Source organism: Diceros bicornis, chromosome 31, assembly GCF_020826845.1.
Source record: "Diceros bicornis minor isolate mBicDic1 chromosome 31, mDicBic1.mat.cur, whole genome shotgun sequence".
NCBI lineage: Eukaryota > Metazoa > Chordata > Mammalia > Perissodactyla > Rhinocerotidae > Diceros > Diceros bicornis.
The window spans coordinates 15,128,775-15,144,718 of NC_080770.1; the positions used below are offsets into that span (position 1 = coordinate 15,128,775).

Sequence of the window (15,944 nt, forward strand, 5' to 3'; positions counted from 1 at the left end):
ACTTTTGGATATATTTCAAAAGTAGAACTGACAGGATTTCCTGATGTTTTGAAAAAAGGGCATGAGAGAAAAAGAGGGGACAATGCTGACGTTAGTTTTTGTGTAGTAATACAAGGAATAGTGTAAAAGAAGCAGATGTTTGGAAAAGGAGGAAAAGAGATCATTTCATTGAGTTTGAGATCTCTTTTGGCCGTCCAAGTAGAAGGGCTGCATAAATAATTGGAAATGCAAACTAGAGTTTAGGGTAGAGGACTGACTGTCCCAGATTCTATAAATTGGATCTATGTTGGCAATTTCTAATGGTTCAACATAGGTATATCATAGTAAATCCACAAGACTAAGTAGCACCACCTTAGGAAGATTTTAGACAAAAATCAGAGTACGCTAATGTACCTAGGTCAAAAACAGTGAAGAAATTCAATGGTAAGGAGGATATAGAAGAGAAAAAATAGCTACCACTTGAGAGGGCTACAAGGGAAGCACTGTCCCAGGACACAGACAGATTTCAGTTAGACCAAGTAGGTAAGGGGACTTGCAGAGGAGTGGTTAACTGTATATTGAATTATGTGGGTGACTGACTATAAATTCCACAGTGAAATGATTTCAGGAGTTTGGAGTGGAAGTTGGGATCAGAAAAGGGGATATATAGAGATGTACGGACATCATTTTGTAGGAGTTGAAGGCTGCTATGACAATCCTCAGCTTCATGATGAGTGACATAGGGATAAATATAATAATGAGATTAGTCCTCTGGGTTTCTAGGTGAGGGTAGGGGTTGGAAAGGTGATTAGACAGGTGAGCGTCATGACAGAAGCATGAGATTCGGGGCAGAGCTCACTTCTGCTCTAAGGGCCACTTATCAGAGCCGGGTGACTAGGATACCATCTTGATTCCATAAAAACACTGCTCACTTGAATCAATAGCACAGATACAGATTTCTCAAATTTGGGGAAAAAAACAAAGTGTTAGGAATCATTTCAAAACTTTTTACCATCTTTCTTTTCCATGTGTGAAAGCTTAGGTTTTAATCTAACATCTTTCTGGGGAAAAATAAAGTTAAAACTTGTTTTAGTCTATTGAAATGAAACTAAGAACTATGGTGGTTATTTGAGGTGTGTATTTATCTCTTATTATTCCCCTCTGCACAGATGGAAACGTCCTATAGAATGGATCACCATAGAGTTGGTGCTCAGTACAAGCTAAAAAATGCAGTCTTCCTAACAAAACGCTCTCTGCCCCCAATACAAAACTCATGTATTCTTCAAAGAATAATACAAGTTCCAAAGCTTCCCTGAAGTCTCCCTCGGCTCCTTCCTCTTCAGATACAATTATGTCATTATAATCAATAGAATTTATTAGTTGGTTACTCTAAAAGTTTTTAATTTTATTATAATTTATCATTTTGTACAAGTAGAATTCATGATTAATAATGACGTAAGCTGTAATAGATATGATTTTTTGAGCATTTGTTATATTTCCATCACGAAGCCAGAGACGATGCTTCTTTACCTCAGTTAATCCTCACGCACATGTGAGATGTTATCCTCAATTCATAGGTATGGAAATTGAAGATTTCTGACATTTAAGGGCTTGCTTAGGGCAGCAGAAAGTAGCAGAGTTGGGATTTGAAGCCAAGTTACTTCGAATCTAAGTCTTAGTTGTTTATCATGAAGACATCCTTTTAAGCTCTTTATATTTAAACTAAACTAGATAAAATAAAGTAACTCCTTTAGTTGACTTGTTGATTGACAGACTGAGTAATTAAATTTACCATGGGAAGTCAATGTGTATAATTAAAAAGCACAAACTTACCAGGTTGTGTGCTAATTTCCAGGCATACGGTGATGAAGACGACACGTTCCCTGACCTCAGGATACTCAGTGTGCTGAGACACATACATAAACTGATGAATATTATGTGCTATTTTTATCCTCCACCCCCAAGAGAGCATTATTTCTCATTTACTCAGGATGGTGTGATGGTAGCTGATCTCATTTGCACTCTAGTCCATTAATCAGTCCACGTAATAGTTAATAAATTGAGTGTCCACCATCAGATAAGTCTTTAGTGGCAGAATTAGAACTTGACATTAGACCTATTCATTTTCATAATTGGTTATGTCTTGCATAATTTTACACATCTCCATTTCAGTGCATTTTATAACTGATTTCTAAGCCTGATTTTTCCATCATTAGTATTCTCCATTTTTCCTCCCTCTCTTTTTAAATATTATATTAGCTCCCTGATTACAATAAAATTTTATATTGATACCCAATTTGATCCTCTCAACGACTCTGGGATTAGTCAAAATAACTGCTTTATTAAATTCCCTGAAAGAAAAAAATGATATGGAAATAATTTAAATAATTAGTTTAAAGTTGAACAAGCTTATGCTTAGCAGAGTCTCAAGTTCTTCTTGTGTGTTTCCTCTATGTCACATGATAAATATCCATGTTCTAATATAACCTCTGGTTGTAAGAAATAAATACAAGAATTATTCAAAACATTCAAGCCCAAGCTCTGAATGAATTGAAGGAGAAATCACTTCCTTGATTCATTTTCCTGATTTACACAGACGTACAAATTTATACAGACGAGAGATTTGATCTAGGAGATTTGTAGACTTAACTTATTCCCTGAACAATGCAATACGTAAGTCCAGGAACTTCATATGTGAGTGAATCTCAAATCAGAAATTCAGTGATGTTGAATAATTAGTGATGTTGAACATCTTTTCATGTGCCTGTTGGCTCAATGATTCTTTCTATACTGGAAAATCTTGGACAGGAGGAAGATAGAATCTAGATCCCATTTCTGAAGTGAAAGGAGGTCTCATTTCCACCTCCCAGGGCTCTCAAAGATAGAAGTGTGGATGTAGGATATCAGTGGATGTAAGATATCCATGCTGGATGTAGTATATTAATGGATGTAGAATATCTGTGCTACGAAACACGTAGATGCTCCTGTCTAGGACTTGAACTTCAGGGAATGATGAAAAGGTTTAGGATCAGTTAGAGATGATATGTGATTGGATGCTGTAGAAGGTGGTGTGGTAGTTAGTGTAGGTAGTGTGGTAGGTGGTTTTGTACAACAGCTGAGCAGTGGTGAATGTACAGGGGCAATCAGTGCCAGCCAGAGCAACATGAAATGCACAAAGGGGTGATGCTCCATATGGTGGCAGCCTGCACAGAACATTCTTGTGGTAGGCTCTTAGCTGTGCCTTGCCTCTCTTCATTCCTGTCCTGGCTGGATTTTCTAGTCTTCTACTTTATGAGCTGCCACATACTTTTCTAACAAATTTCTTTTGTGCTTAGGTTAAGAACCCGAACTTGTACAGCAGCCTTGACATCTTTATTCCTTAGGCTGTAGACCAGGAGGTTCAGCATGGGGATCACAATGGTGTACAACACAGACAGGATCTTGTTATAGGCTGAAGCACTTTCAGGGTTGGGTTGGACATATACGAGGAACACAGGCACATAAAAGAGGGAGAGAGCAGTGAGGTGGGAGAAGGCCTTATGCTGGGCCTCCAGGGACCTCATTCTATAGATTGTGACCAGAATGTAGGCATAAGAAACCAAGATGACTGAGACTGTGGGGACAGTGACCAAGGTGGAAAAGAAGAGTAGGATGACATTGGCCACAGTGGTATCTGAGCAGGCCAGTTGGAGCACTCGGGGGATGTCACAGAAGTAGTGATCAATGACATTTGGACCACAGTAAGGCAAGATGAAGGCATTCCCTGTCTGGACAGTTGAAAAGAACACCCCTACAGCATAGGTGACCACCACTAGCTGGACACACAAGCACTTGGACATGATGGTGTGGTAGAGGAGAGGGTGGCAGATGGCCACAAATCGGTCATAGGCCATGACGGCCAGGAGCAGACACTCCCCTGCACCATGGAGGACCGTGAGGGCCATCTGGGCCACACAGCCTGCAAAGGAGATGGACTGGTCAGTGGTGAGGAAGCTGATCAGCAACCTGGGGGTAAGCACAGAGGAATTGCAGATGTCAAGGAAGGAGAGCACACTCAGGAAGAAGTACATGGGAGTGTGGAGGGCGGAGCTGGCGTGGATCAGGTCTATCATGCCCAGGTTGCCCACCAGAGTCATGGAGTAGATCAGCAGGAAGATGACAAAGAGCAGTTGCTTTTGGTCTGCCTGGTCTGTGAGGCCCAGCAGGATAAATGTCGTCACCGTGGTATGATTCTGCCCCAGTGCCATGTCACTGGTTGTTTTCCACCTGACAATGAACAAGAGGAAGAGAAACAAGAATGTTAACATTCTCATCAAAGAGGTAGCCTGTCACATCTTTTACAACTGAAAAGCTGCATCTATCTCTGAGTGGCAGACTGCTCTCCAAATCCCACATCACGTCACACTCATGCTAAAATGTTAAAGGTTCCCTTTCCCCCTTAGGATAATGTCTAAATTCTTTAGCCTGCCAGATCTCCTCTATGAAACACCTCCATGCTACCCTGCTCTCAGCTTACCCTCAGTAATTCTGAACAACTTACTTCCACAAACATACCATGTTATTGCATATGTCTTTGCCTTTCCATATCCTATATTTTCTTCTTGGAACATCTTTTGGTCTCTCCAAACCCAGCTTAGAGGTCTGTCCACTCCTTCGCTCCCCAGAATTTCATAGATATTCCTTTAGTTCAATTAATGGCACTATATTTTAACAATAAAAATTGCCCATACATCTTTCCTTTTGGATTTTCTTACTCCTAGTAAGAGAAGAGTTACTAAATATCTCAAATAATTTGTGCCCTGATATCTATCACAGTTTGTCATGAGTGCTGTCGAGTTGATTTTGACTCCTAGTGCCCCTGTGTACAGAAGATCAGAACCCTGCCCGATCTTTTGGCGCCATCCTCTCACCTTCCAGTGCTCTGTCAGGCAATGCTCTGCTGCTATTCATAGGGTTTTCATGGCCAATATTTTTGGCAATGTGTGGCCAGGTCCTTCTTCCTAGTCTGTCTTAGTCTGGGTGCACTGCTAAAACCTGTTCACATGGATGACCCTGTTGGTATTTGAAATACTGGTGGCATAGTTTTTAGCATCAAGCAACATTCAGCTGTCACAGTATGACAACTGAGAGACAGATGGTGTGGTTCCCTGACCTGGGCAATGAGACCAGGCTGCAGTGGTGAGAGCACTGAATCGCCACCACTAGACCACAAGAGCTGGCGTTCCATCACTGTGCCAGGTGTCAATAAATGAATATAAATCAATTATCAATTAGATAAGAAAGTCTTCCTCACTTAGGTAATGGCAGCTCAATCCTTTCAGTTGTTTTGGCCAAAATCTTTTAGCCATTTTTGACCCTATTTTATTCCACTCCTCATCAAGTCACTCAGCAAATCATATTGGCTCTCCTTTCAAAATACACACCGACTTCCTACCCTTTCTTCGCAAGACACCATCTTATCTTGCTTGCATTACTGCAATGGCTCTTAACTCATGTCCCACTACTCTCATATGAGGAGCAGCCAAGGCGATTCTGTTAACACACAAGAGGAAGTCAGAACCCTCACCATGGCCCTCAAAGCCCCACCCTGCGAGGTTGGCCACTCCAGTGTAATTCTCTTTCCTTCTCTGTCCTTTTTCTCCTCCTCATCTTACCCTTGCCTACTCTGCTTTAGCTATGTGTGCCTCCTTGATCCTCTTAGGACATGCCACACGTGATTCAGGACCTCTGTGCTAATTATTCCCTCTGCTCAGAACACTCTTGCTCCATCCAGTTAGCCACATGACTCCTTCCCTTTTCTCCTTTAAGTTTAGGCTCTAAGGTCACCTGCTTGTGAAGTCCTCCCTAAGCGTCCTATTTAAAACTAAACCCTCTCCTACCCCAGCACTCACTACCCACTTCTCTGTTTAATTTTTTTTCCTCCTAGTACTTATTCTTCCCTATCATCTTCATAACACATACACACATGACTTATTTATTTTGTTTATGATCTCTATCTTGATATTAGGATGCAAGAACCATGAGTCTAGGTATTTTTGTCAATTTTGTTTGTTGCTGTATCTTCAGCACCTGGCACATAGTAAGCCCTCAATAAACACTTGTTGAATGGGTGAAGGAAAGCTATAAAGAAGATACAGATTCTTCAAGGCAAATCAAGCTGCAAAGAGTATAGTGACTACCTAGATGAGTGAGTGCTGAATTCTGCTTATCCAAATCAGTTGGTAAAAATTGGAGAATGGTTATGGTAAGAATTGGGTAAGAGTAAGATTGAAAGCTGGTGGTCTACCAGTGCAGATTTAGTGCTCTTACTGCTACAGCCCAGGATCATTTCCTGTTCAGGGAACCACAACACCCATCTGTTGGCTGCCATACTGTGGCAGCTGCATGTTTCTTGGATGCTGAAAGCTATGCCACCAGTATTTCAAATACCAGCAGGGTCACCCGTGGTGGACAGGTTTCATTGGAGCTTCCAGATCATACAGGATAGGAACGAGGACCTAGCCACACACTTCCAAAAAAATTGGCTATGAAAACCCTATGAATAGCAGTGGAGCATTGTCTGATATAGAATTGGAAAGTAGAGGATGGCACAAAAAGACCAGGCAGGGTTCCGCTATGCTGTGCACAGGGTTGCTTGTAGTCAGAATCAACTCAGCAGCACTAACTACAAAGACTGAAAGATGATGCACTAGGTTGTGAAACTCAATTCCAGCTCAAAGCTGGGACCTGTAGGGCCTTGTTGTCGTAAGAGATGACATGTCATCTGTCATAATAGCAGAACCTGACCATAGAAGAGGGTTCAGCTGGTTACATGTAAGGTGAGCTGAATCCTCTGGGGCGGAGCACCCATGTTCCCCTCTTCCAATCTTGCAGTTTTGACCCAAACCTCTGAACCCACAACGCTCATCTTGAATCTCTGACAACCATAAATTTGTAACCCTAGTTGCTGTGGAGGCCTTAGGATTGTTCTCTTCAGATGAGTGTACCCTTTATACCCTATAATGATAATTTTGTGTAAGAATTGTTCATAAGATGATGTTTTTGTAACAATTATATTATTTAGTATGAATTCGAATACATATTTGAATATACACATATTAAATGTGTTTACTATTAAAGGTGTTAGAAACATTTAAGAGTATCTGCTTAATTTGATTTGAAATTTGGAGGATGATTAGGAAAATTGAATTAACTAAATTTATGTTTGATTTGACTTTGCTAGAATGCTGAAGAACATTGGATTTATTAAATTATACATTTTTGTTCAGTAATTTTCAGGAATTGCTTAAATGCTTAAGAAGGTCTTTCAAGGACTTGGGAAATCAGGTACATTAAATTTGTGAGGGTAGCTTGAAAAGTTTAAGAGCATTTAATTAACCATTTATAAACACTGTTTGAATGATTAGGAGAACTTGATTCTATAGATTATTTTGTGACTTTAGTTTGAATTGTTTGAGAGAATTTGATTGCAAACAGTGATTAAATTATTTGGGGGAATTTAATCCAATAGATTTTTGAGCTAAGAGAGCATTAACCAAAAATCAAGTGTGATTGTTTTACATTTTAACACAAACATTACTAGATATATAATTAAACTTATTATACTTGGAAATTGCATTTAATGGCCTAAGAAAAACTAAGTTGTACATTTACAACTTAAAATACTATAATCAATTAGCAAATGGCTTTAGATAACCCTTTCTGTGCACAAAAGATCTGGACATTGAAAAACATTGTTCGTATCAGGGCACATATTGGGAGCTTGTTGTGGATTTGAATGTATAAACGGGAGAAATATGAAGGAGTCACAGGATTGGGAACCTTAATTCTCTAAGAAGTAGGGTGGAGAACACAGTGTTGTGTAGGAAACTCTCCTGAGACCTGCCAGATCTGCATATGTTTCTGGTTCTTTCAGGCTTTGTGATGTGACACTGGGCAAGTCATTGCAGAAAGCTGAGACTTATGTATGAATCTGCAAAATGTGGAGGACAGCTCTTGTCTGGGATTTTGGGATTCAGAGGAGGACTGAGATGGTGAAAACAGAGGTGCTTTGAAAAGAATGAAGTGGTGGGTGGTTGTGGAACGAGGAAGAAATATCACGATGGAGTAAACAAATATTACGATGGAGGAATCAAATATTTGTTGAATCTTTGCGTTGTGCTATTCTCTGGGTGAGGCACTCCCCCCATCCTGACCTCATTTGAGAAGTGAGTAACCTGCTTGAGGTCACAAATGGATGAATTGATACTTGAACCTGAGTGACCATATAGAGAGCAATTGGCTTAATCCCCTCTTCACTGGGTATGGATCATAGCCTCAGAGAAGAAAATAAATAACACAAGCTAGAAATTACTTAGTGAGAACCAAGAGATAAAATAGGGTAACCAGAGGAGACAGTAAAACGTAATAATTCAGCCAGCTAAAGTCAGATGTCTAAACCAGAAATAACTCAGGAGAATGGAACACATCTTAAGGATAGCAAGAAGACCTTACAAGATTCTTTAAGGGAAGTAGTTGTTCTCTCACCTGAAGTGTCCGGCCACAGATTCCAGTTCAGCCATCCAACTGTGGAAGGATCTTAGACTCTCACCACCCACCCATCTTCTGAGGGTGACCCAGGTGTGCAGAATTTCCTCCACCTACAGAGAACTCAGACTGGCAGTTCTTACCCTCAATGGCAGGTCTCTTGGATCCCACAAAGGAAATCAGGACCCCCAGAGCCTCCATTCTCTGAGCACATTCCTTTTGGGGTTTCCCCAACAGTTACACAGGGCAATGCTATTCTGATGCATGCTCCAAGAACTAACTGCTGGGGACACACCAAGAGAGTACTTGAATATGTTTGTGGAATGAAACAATTTCATTGAATTTTGGGGTGGATGGAGGTGTGGAAAGAAGAATAAGGAGATTATCATTCAATTTTAGTTTTGTTTTTTTGAAAGTGAAATATGTTTCTATGGTACAGAATTCAGAGAGGACTACAGCAAAAATAAGTCCTCTCCATCTTCCCCTTTCTTATATCCCAGCCACTCAGCTCTCTTCCTCAGAAGTTACAGATTTCTTGTGTGTCTTTCCAAAGTTAGTCATTGTTTATATAAGTAACATGTGTACATATATATTCTGCTCTCTCTTTTAAAAGATACAAATGGTAGGAAACTATACACATTGTTCTGCACCTTCTTTTTCTTTAACAACATTTCTTGGAGCTCTCTCTAAGTCAGTAATTAAGTGCTGCCCAATCTCCGGGCAACAACCCACCAAAAGGCTGCACAATGTTACATTTTATAAATGTCCCATTGAAGCAGTCTCCTAATGAGAGACATTTAAGTTGTTGCCCCTCTTTTAAAATTACCAATGAAATGGCACCTATCTTAATGCAACTTTGGGTTAAAGCATTTTGGAATCTAGAGCCGTGGAGATCCTCAATAAATATGTTAAAATGCAGCCCCTGACTTGGCTTTTTTTTTTTTTTTTTGTGAGGAAGATCAGCCCTGAGCTAACATCCATGCTAATCCTCCTCTTTTTGCTGAGGAAGACTCGCTCTGAGCTAACATCTATTTGACTTGGCTTTCTTGATGGACTTTTCAACACATTCTTTTTTTGGGAGAAGATAATTGGTGGTTCACAGAGGAACCCTGCTTAGCTTTCTCCTGTTTCATTTTCTTTTCTCCTACAGGCCAGATGGGACAGATGCTCACAAGCTGTGGTCACTAATCTTTAGCACCTGTTTACCAAAGTGGGACTTGCATACCTGCAGCATCTACATCACTGGATGCTCCTTAGAAAAGTAGAATCTAGTTCCACCCCTGACCTCCTACTGAATCGGATTTGCATTTTAACAAGATCCACAGCTGATTCCTCTTGTTACAGTTTTAAACAGGCTGGCTAGAAGCCTGAGTAGATTTAGCTCAAGCGTCAGTTGGATGCCTGTGGAGAGGGACAGAGACGAGGAGGCTCCTGGTCCCTATTTGTGAAACTCCTTAAGAGGAAGCTCTGTGTCGGGGCTGATCCTGAAAGTGACCGCACATTTGGTGTGAATCTGAAAGTGACTTGGGAGGGCTGATGAGGAGAGTGTCATGAAGGCAGCAGATTTGCTGAAGGGAAAGCCCCTGAGAACTAGACACTCTCCTTCTAGCCTGGAGGCAAGGGTGTCAGAGAGAACCCTGGCCATGGGGTGAAAACTCACTGTCTTCTTTATAGGATTTTCTAGTTCATATGTGGGCCCAATGAACAGCAATTAGTAGTTGATATAAGTAGCTTTAAAAAAAATAAATTTTTATATATGTGAATAGAAGAGAAGTATTGGACTTAATAACCAGGCCTGGGGGCAGCCTCAGTGCTGGGATTTCAGGGGACAACTTATTGGTCCAGAGGCCCAGAAGCCAGGGGGACATGCAGACTTTGAATTTGGAGCATCGAGAACCCGGCTCCATGGAGTAATGGCGACCATCCAAGTGGTGTAGAACAGCTAGTGGCAGAGAGATTCTACACCACTCTTCCTGCACCCACCCTCAACGATTGCAAATGTACCACCAAATAGGTGACATTTCATTGCCTTTTAGAAGGGTTTCTTGCATCCACTGCTGGCTCCTGGGGCTGCTGGCTTGTTTCGGGGAAGTATTATTTCCTAGAAGTTAAGAGCATGGGCCTTGCTATTGGCCAGATCTGGGTTTGAAGCCCAGTGCCAGTCCTTACTATTTTGTGACCTTCGGCAAATTTCTTAACCTCACTCCGTTTTGTCTTCTGCAAAGTGGGACTAATAGTACCTACCCTTAGGGTTTCTGTGAGGATTAGATGAGAGGATGCATTTGAAGTACTTGTCAGAGTTTTTGGCAGAGAGTAAATGTTCAATGCTTGTTATTATTTCTAAATGGGGGCTTGAGGGTACTGGGAAAGAAGAAAAGCAATGGAGAAGAGATGAGGATCATCTGTGAGCACACTGACCTGTGGAGTATCAGGGACCATCTCCCTCTGAGTCCAGCTCCTGGAGACCACTGGGAGTGACCTCCCCCTGCCATGTTGGCTGCCTTGGACCAGCTCCAAGGGTGGGTGCTCTCAGACAGTCTTGGCAGATCTTTGCTCTCTACTCCCTGGGAAGTCTCCTGGCTGAGCTCTCATCTTTCCATCTGGACCTGTGAGAATTGCTTCAGTTTAGATGTTCCCAGGGGCTGAACAGGAAGCCAGTGATTGGTGGTCCAGGATACACGGAGTGATGCCTGAACATGGAGCTCCTGTTGGTGCTTGAGTTCTGGGAACCTCTGGGGTCGGTGGACCAGGGCTGACACTCTTCACTTACCGAGTGTCTCCCCTGATGGCTTCTAACTTAAATTTAATGAAGGTGAGACTCCAGAGAGGGAGAATTGCACAGAAACCCATCACAGCGTGCTTGCACAATATCATCTTCCTAGGGGCTTGAGGCAATTACATTTTCCCCTCATTAACAGCAGAGAATTTGTTTGCAATCTTTTTCCTCTTTCTCATGAGACAAATATGAGACTCAATAACGCTCACTAATTCCTTTTCTGATTGCTCAGCAAATCACGGCTAATAATAATAATAATAATAGCACCTAACATTTGTATAGTTTAGCAATAGCATGCATGTATGTTACATCATTTTATCTTCATACAAACCCTCACAGGTCTGCTTAGCCAACATTGTTGTCTACATCTTAAGAGGGGGAAATTGAGTCACAGGGAAGTGACATGACCAGTCCAAGATCACAGCTGGTAAGTGGCAAAGTCAGGACCAAAGCTAGGCTCTCCTGACTTTTGATCTTTGATCCTCCCACAGCTCCCAGCCTCTAGGGGTAGTCATCTTGGTGTTACTTGATATTACCTGTCTAGTCTAGAGAAATAGTCCAAATTGTTGTTCAGGAGAGGCATAAGCAGATTCAGTATCATACTCTGTGCCACAGCCTCACCGTCCTTGATCAGATTCCTGCCCTGCACCTTAGTAGTAGATTCTGATAACAGAATTACTATTATTTTCCCTCAAGACTTGTGTCCCCTGCAGGACTGGGATCCTGTTTGTCATAGCACCAGGAGTCTGTTTCTGAATCCCAAATGGGTGGCTGCAGCCTGGCTCCCAATTGTCACTTCTTTCCCTGAATTCTCTCTGCCTGCATCCCTCTTCCTTTTTTCATCACCTCTGGCCCAGTACCACATTTCACAGCTTCAGGGGATTTCATTCACACTGCATTCTTTGTGAATGTCACCTCCTGGAGCACTCTGACGTTACTGACTGCTTGTCTCAACTTAGACCTGTTGTTATAGCAGGCTTTGGAGGCTTTCCTGTGTGGCCACTCTTTTGTTCTCACAGCTGCTGCTCCTGAATCTGTCTCCTGACACCTGAGATATCCCACCTCATTCTTCCTGTGAATTTCTATGGCTTCTGTTCCTGTTTCTTTCTAACTGGCCACAGGTATCTGAGTCATGCCTGAGTGGCCATGAGAGGTGACAGCTTTTCTCTTTCTCTATCTTGAGCGTCAGGTTGAACCTCCTTCTGATAGAGGGACCTGCAATGCATGTTTGTATTATTTAAGAATTGTTCTACCTTAGAAAACAAGAGAAACTAAGTATAGAGTCAAGGAGCTTGTGAGAGGAAACAGAGAATATATGTGATGAACATTTATAGGAAGCATGAAAGGACCAAGAATGGTCACTGTAGGCCATCCAGGACCAGTTCAACGGACCCCATCTCTTATCAACAGAGAGATTAAGAATTGCCTTTCAGAAAATCTTCAAAGTCACGTATCCAGAGCATGCTCAAAAGAAGAAATTGTGACCAGAAATGACCGTGGAACAAAGATCCTCCTTTCCATGGAACCCAAGGACCGGGGCCTGACTGGAAGTAGAAAGTCTGACTCTTATCAGAAGCTATGGGTCCCTCATTCAGAAAGATCCCGTATTAAAATTCCTTCCCCAACTCATCAAAATTTTTAGAACCCTGTTATAAAACTTTAGCACCTCATCATAAAAGCTTAGAACCTTATCACAAATGGTTAAAACATTATCATAAATGTTTGAAGCCCACCAATCAAAACGTGTCCCACCACCAATTCTGCATGCTAGCCTGTTCTGTTTAACCTCTTAAATTTCACCCCAAATCTTGAATCAGAGGGACAGATCTGAGGGCACACACCCCCCTGTCCTCCCTGCAGATCAATCTTTCAGAATAGAGTTGATCTCTTTTCTCAAAGACTGACACTCTAATTAATTGGGTTGTTTATGTGCATCAGGCAAGAGAATCCCAATTTTGTATGCTAACAAATTGGCAACCATGAAGTGACATGGCCCTGTGAACACCAACCCGAGGCTCTAGAATGCCTGGTGGGGTGTGGGATCTTTTAGTTGACCCTAAACAGCCACCTAGACAATTTTGTCTAGAGGATTGACTGATTGGATTCCCCATTCCCATGTGGTGCTCCAGGCTCCAAGGCATTTTTTTCCCTTATGGAGAAGAAACAGCTCCAGGATCAGATTTTTTTGGTGAGAGATCTCATTAAAATGTGCCTGTGCCTAAACTTGTCTAATATTCTGTCAGGATTGTGGGTTAGAGACCCGACTGTTGAGATTTTTGCTGGGTTAAAGTCCCAAGGCTTGGATTGTGCATTTAAGGGAGACAATGTAAAAGGGTTTCAGTCACTGGAGCACTCAAAGGATTGAATTAGAGCCCTGAGCTCTAGGGTAGGGCCCCAGAGTACCCTGGGTTAAAATCCCAGAGTATTGGATTTTGGATTTCCATTCATATTTGTCTATGTCCGATTGTTTTATTTGTTAAGTTTTAAGAGTTCTTTGTATATTTGGGATAACAATCCTTTATCAGATTTGTTGTTTTCAAGTATTTCTCCCAGTTTGTTGCTTGTTTTCCCATTCTCTTCACATTGTTTTTCACAAAGCATAAGTTTTTAATATTAATGACGTCCAGCTATTAATTATTTCTTTCATGAACTATGCCTTTAGTGTTGTATCTACAAAGTCATCTAACCTTTTTCCTAAGTTATCTTCTAGGAGTTTTATAGTTTTACATTTTACATTTAGATCTCTGATCCATTTTGAGTTAATTTTTATGAATGGTGTGAGGTTTGTGTCTAGATACATTTTTTTGCATGTGGATATCCAGTTGTTCCAGCACCATTTGTTGGAAAGAGAATCTTTTCTCTATTTTATTTCCTTTGCTCCTTTGTCAAAGATTAGTTGAGCATATTTATGTAGGTCTATTTCTGGGCTCTCCATTCTGTTCCATTGATCTATTTGTCTGTTCTTTCACCAGTATCACACTGTCTTGATTGTGTAGCTGTATAGTAAGTCTTGAAGTCAGGTAGTGTCAGTCTTCCAACATTGTTCTCCTTCAATACTGTATTGGTTATTCTAGGTCTTTTGCTTCTCTACATAAAATGTAGAAGCAGTTTGTTGATATCCACAAAATGACCTCCTGGGATTTTGATTGGGATGCATTGAATCTATAGGTTAGATTAACTTAGTCTATAGATCTAGTTAGGAAGTACTGACATCTTGATGATACTGAGTATTCCTATCATGAACATGGAATATCTCTCCATTTATTTAATAATAAGAAAAATAAAAGTGCTAACTTTATCTCCATGTGGACATTCAAAGACACAGGCTGATGTAGGTTTACCATCTATAGCTGCAGCTGTAGTAACATTATACCTACTAAATCACTGTGGCAGGAGAGGAGACAACTGGAGGGTAATATGTATTCTTCAACCAACATATCAATTTCTTCCACAGTCCATTGTCCAGAACTATTGCATTTTTTTCTGCCTAACTGCAATGGGGCAGGCACTTGTGGGGAAGTGGATAGATTGTATGAGCACCACTATATTTGTGACCTATGAATATCAATTCTTAAAAATAATAAACATTAATATTTAACCTTATGGAACAACAGATATGTGCTACAAATTTCATTAAGCTTTGTATTTATGCCATTTGATAGTCTTCTTGATGAAACTATCAGGATGACATTATTATTATTTTTTTAATTTTTTGTTTACTGCAGTAACATTCGTTTATAATGTTGTATAAATTCCAGGTATACATCATTATACTTCTATTTCTGCATAGATTACATCATGTTCACCACCCAAATACTAATTACATCCAATCACCACACACATGTGCCGAATTACCCCTTTCCCCTCCTCCCTCCCCCCTTCCCCTCTGGTAACCACCAATCCAATCTCTGTCTCTATGTGTTTGTTTGCTGTTGTTGTTATTATTTACTACTTAATGAGAGAAATCATACGGTATTTGATCTTCTCCCTCTGACTTATTTCACTTTGCATAATGCCCTCAATGTCCATCCATGTTGTCACAAATGGCTGGATTTCATCGTTTCTTATGGCTGAGTAGTATTCCATTGTGTATATATACCACATCTTCTTTATCCATTCGTCCTTGACGGGCACTTAGGTTGCTTCCAAGTCTTGGCTATTGTGAATAACGCTGCAATGAACACAGGGGTGCATGTATCTTTATGCATTGGTGTTTTCAAATTCCTTGGATAAAATACCCAGCAGTGGAATAACTGGATCATATGGTAGTTCTATCATTAATTTTTTGAGGAATCTCAATTCTGTTTTTCAGAGTGGCTGTACCTCTTTGCACTCCCACCAGCAATGTATGAGAGTTCCCTTCTCTCCACATCCTCTCCAACAAATGTTGTTTCCTGTCTTGTTAATTACAGCCATTCTGACGGATGTGTGGTATCTCATTGTAGTTTTGATTTGCATTTCCCTGATAGTTAATGATGTTGAACATATTTTCATGTGTTTGTTGGCCATCTGTATATCTTCTTTGGGGGAATGCCAGTTCAGGTCTTTTGCCCTTTTTTAAATTGGGTTGTTAGTGTTTTTGTTGTTAAGATGCATGAGTTCTTTATATATTTTGGAGATTAACCCCTCATCCGATGTATGGTTTGCAAATATCTTCTCCCAA

General features: G+C 40.8%; 1 protein-coding gene across 1 annotated transcript; it reads right to left on the bottom strand.

Annotated features, from left to right (window-relative positions):
- Positions 1-3,290: 3,290 nt before the first annotated feature.
- Positions 3,291-4,226, bottom strand: LOC131395568 (olfactory receptor 5P55-like). The gene has a single exon (XM_058527425.1). The coding sequence runs from the start codon at positions 4,224-4,226 to the stop codon at positions 3,291-3,293; it is 936 nt and encodes a 311-aa protein (XP_058383408.1).
- Positions 4,227-15,944: the final 11,718 nt, after the last annotated feature.

Excerpts from the sequence above, each read along its gene's own strand:
- LOC131395568 (XM_058527425.1), bottom strand. The coding sequence starts at position 4,226 with ATGGCACTGGGGCAGAATCATACCACGGTGACGACATTTATCCTGCTG.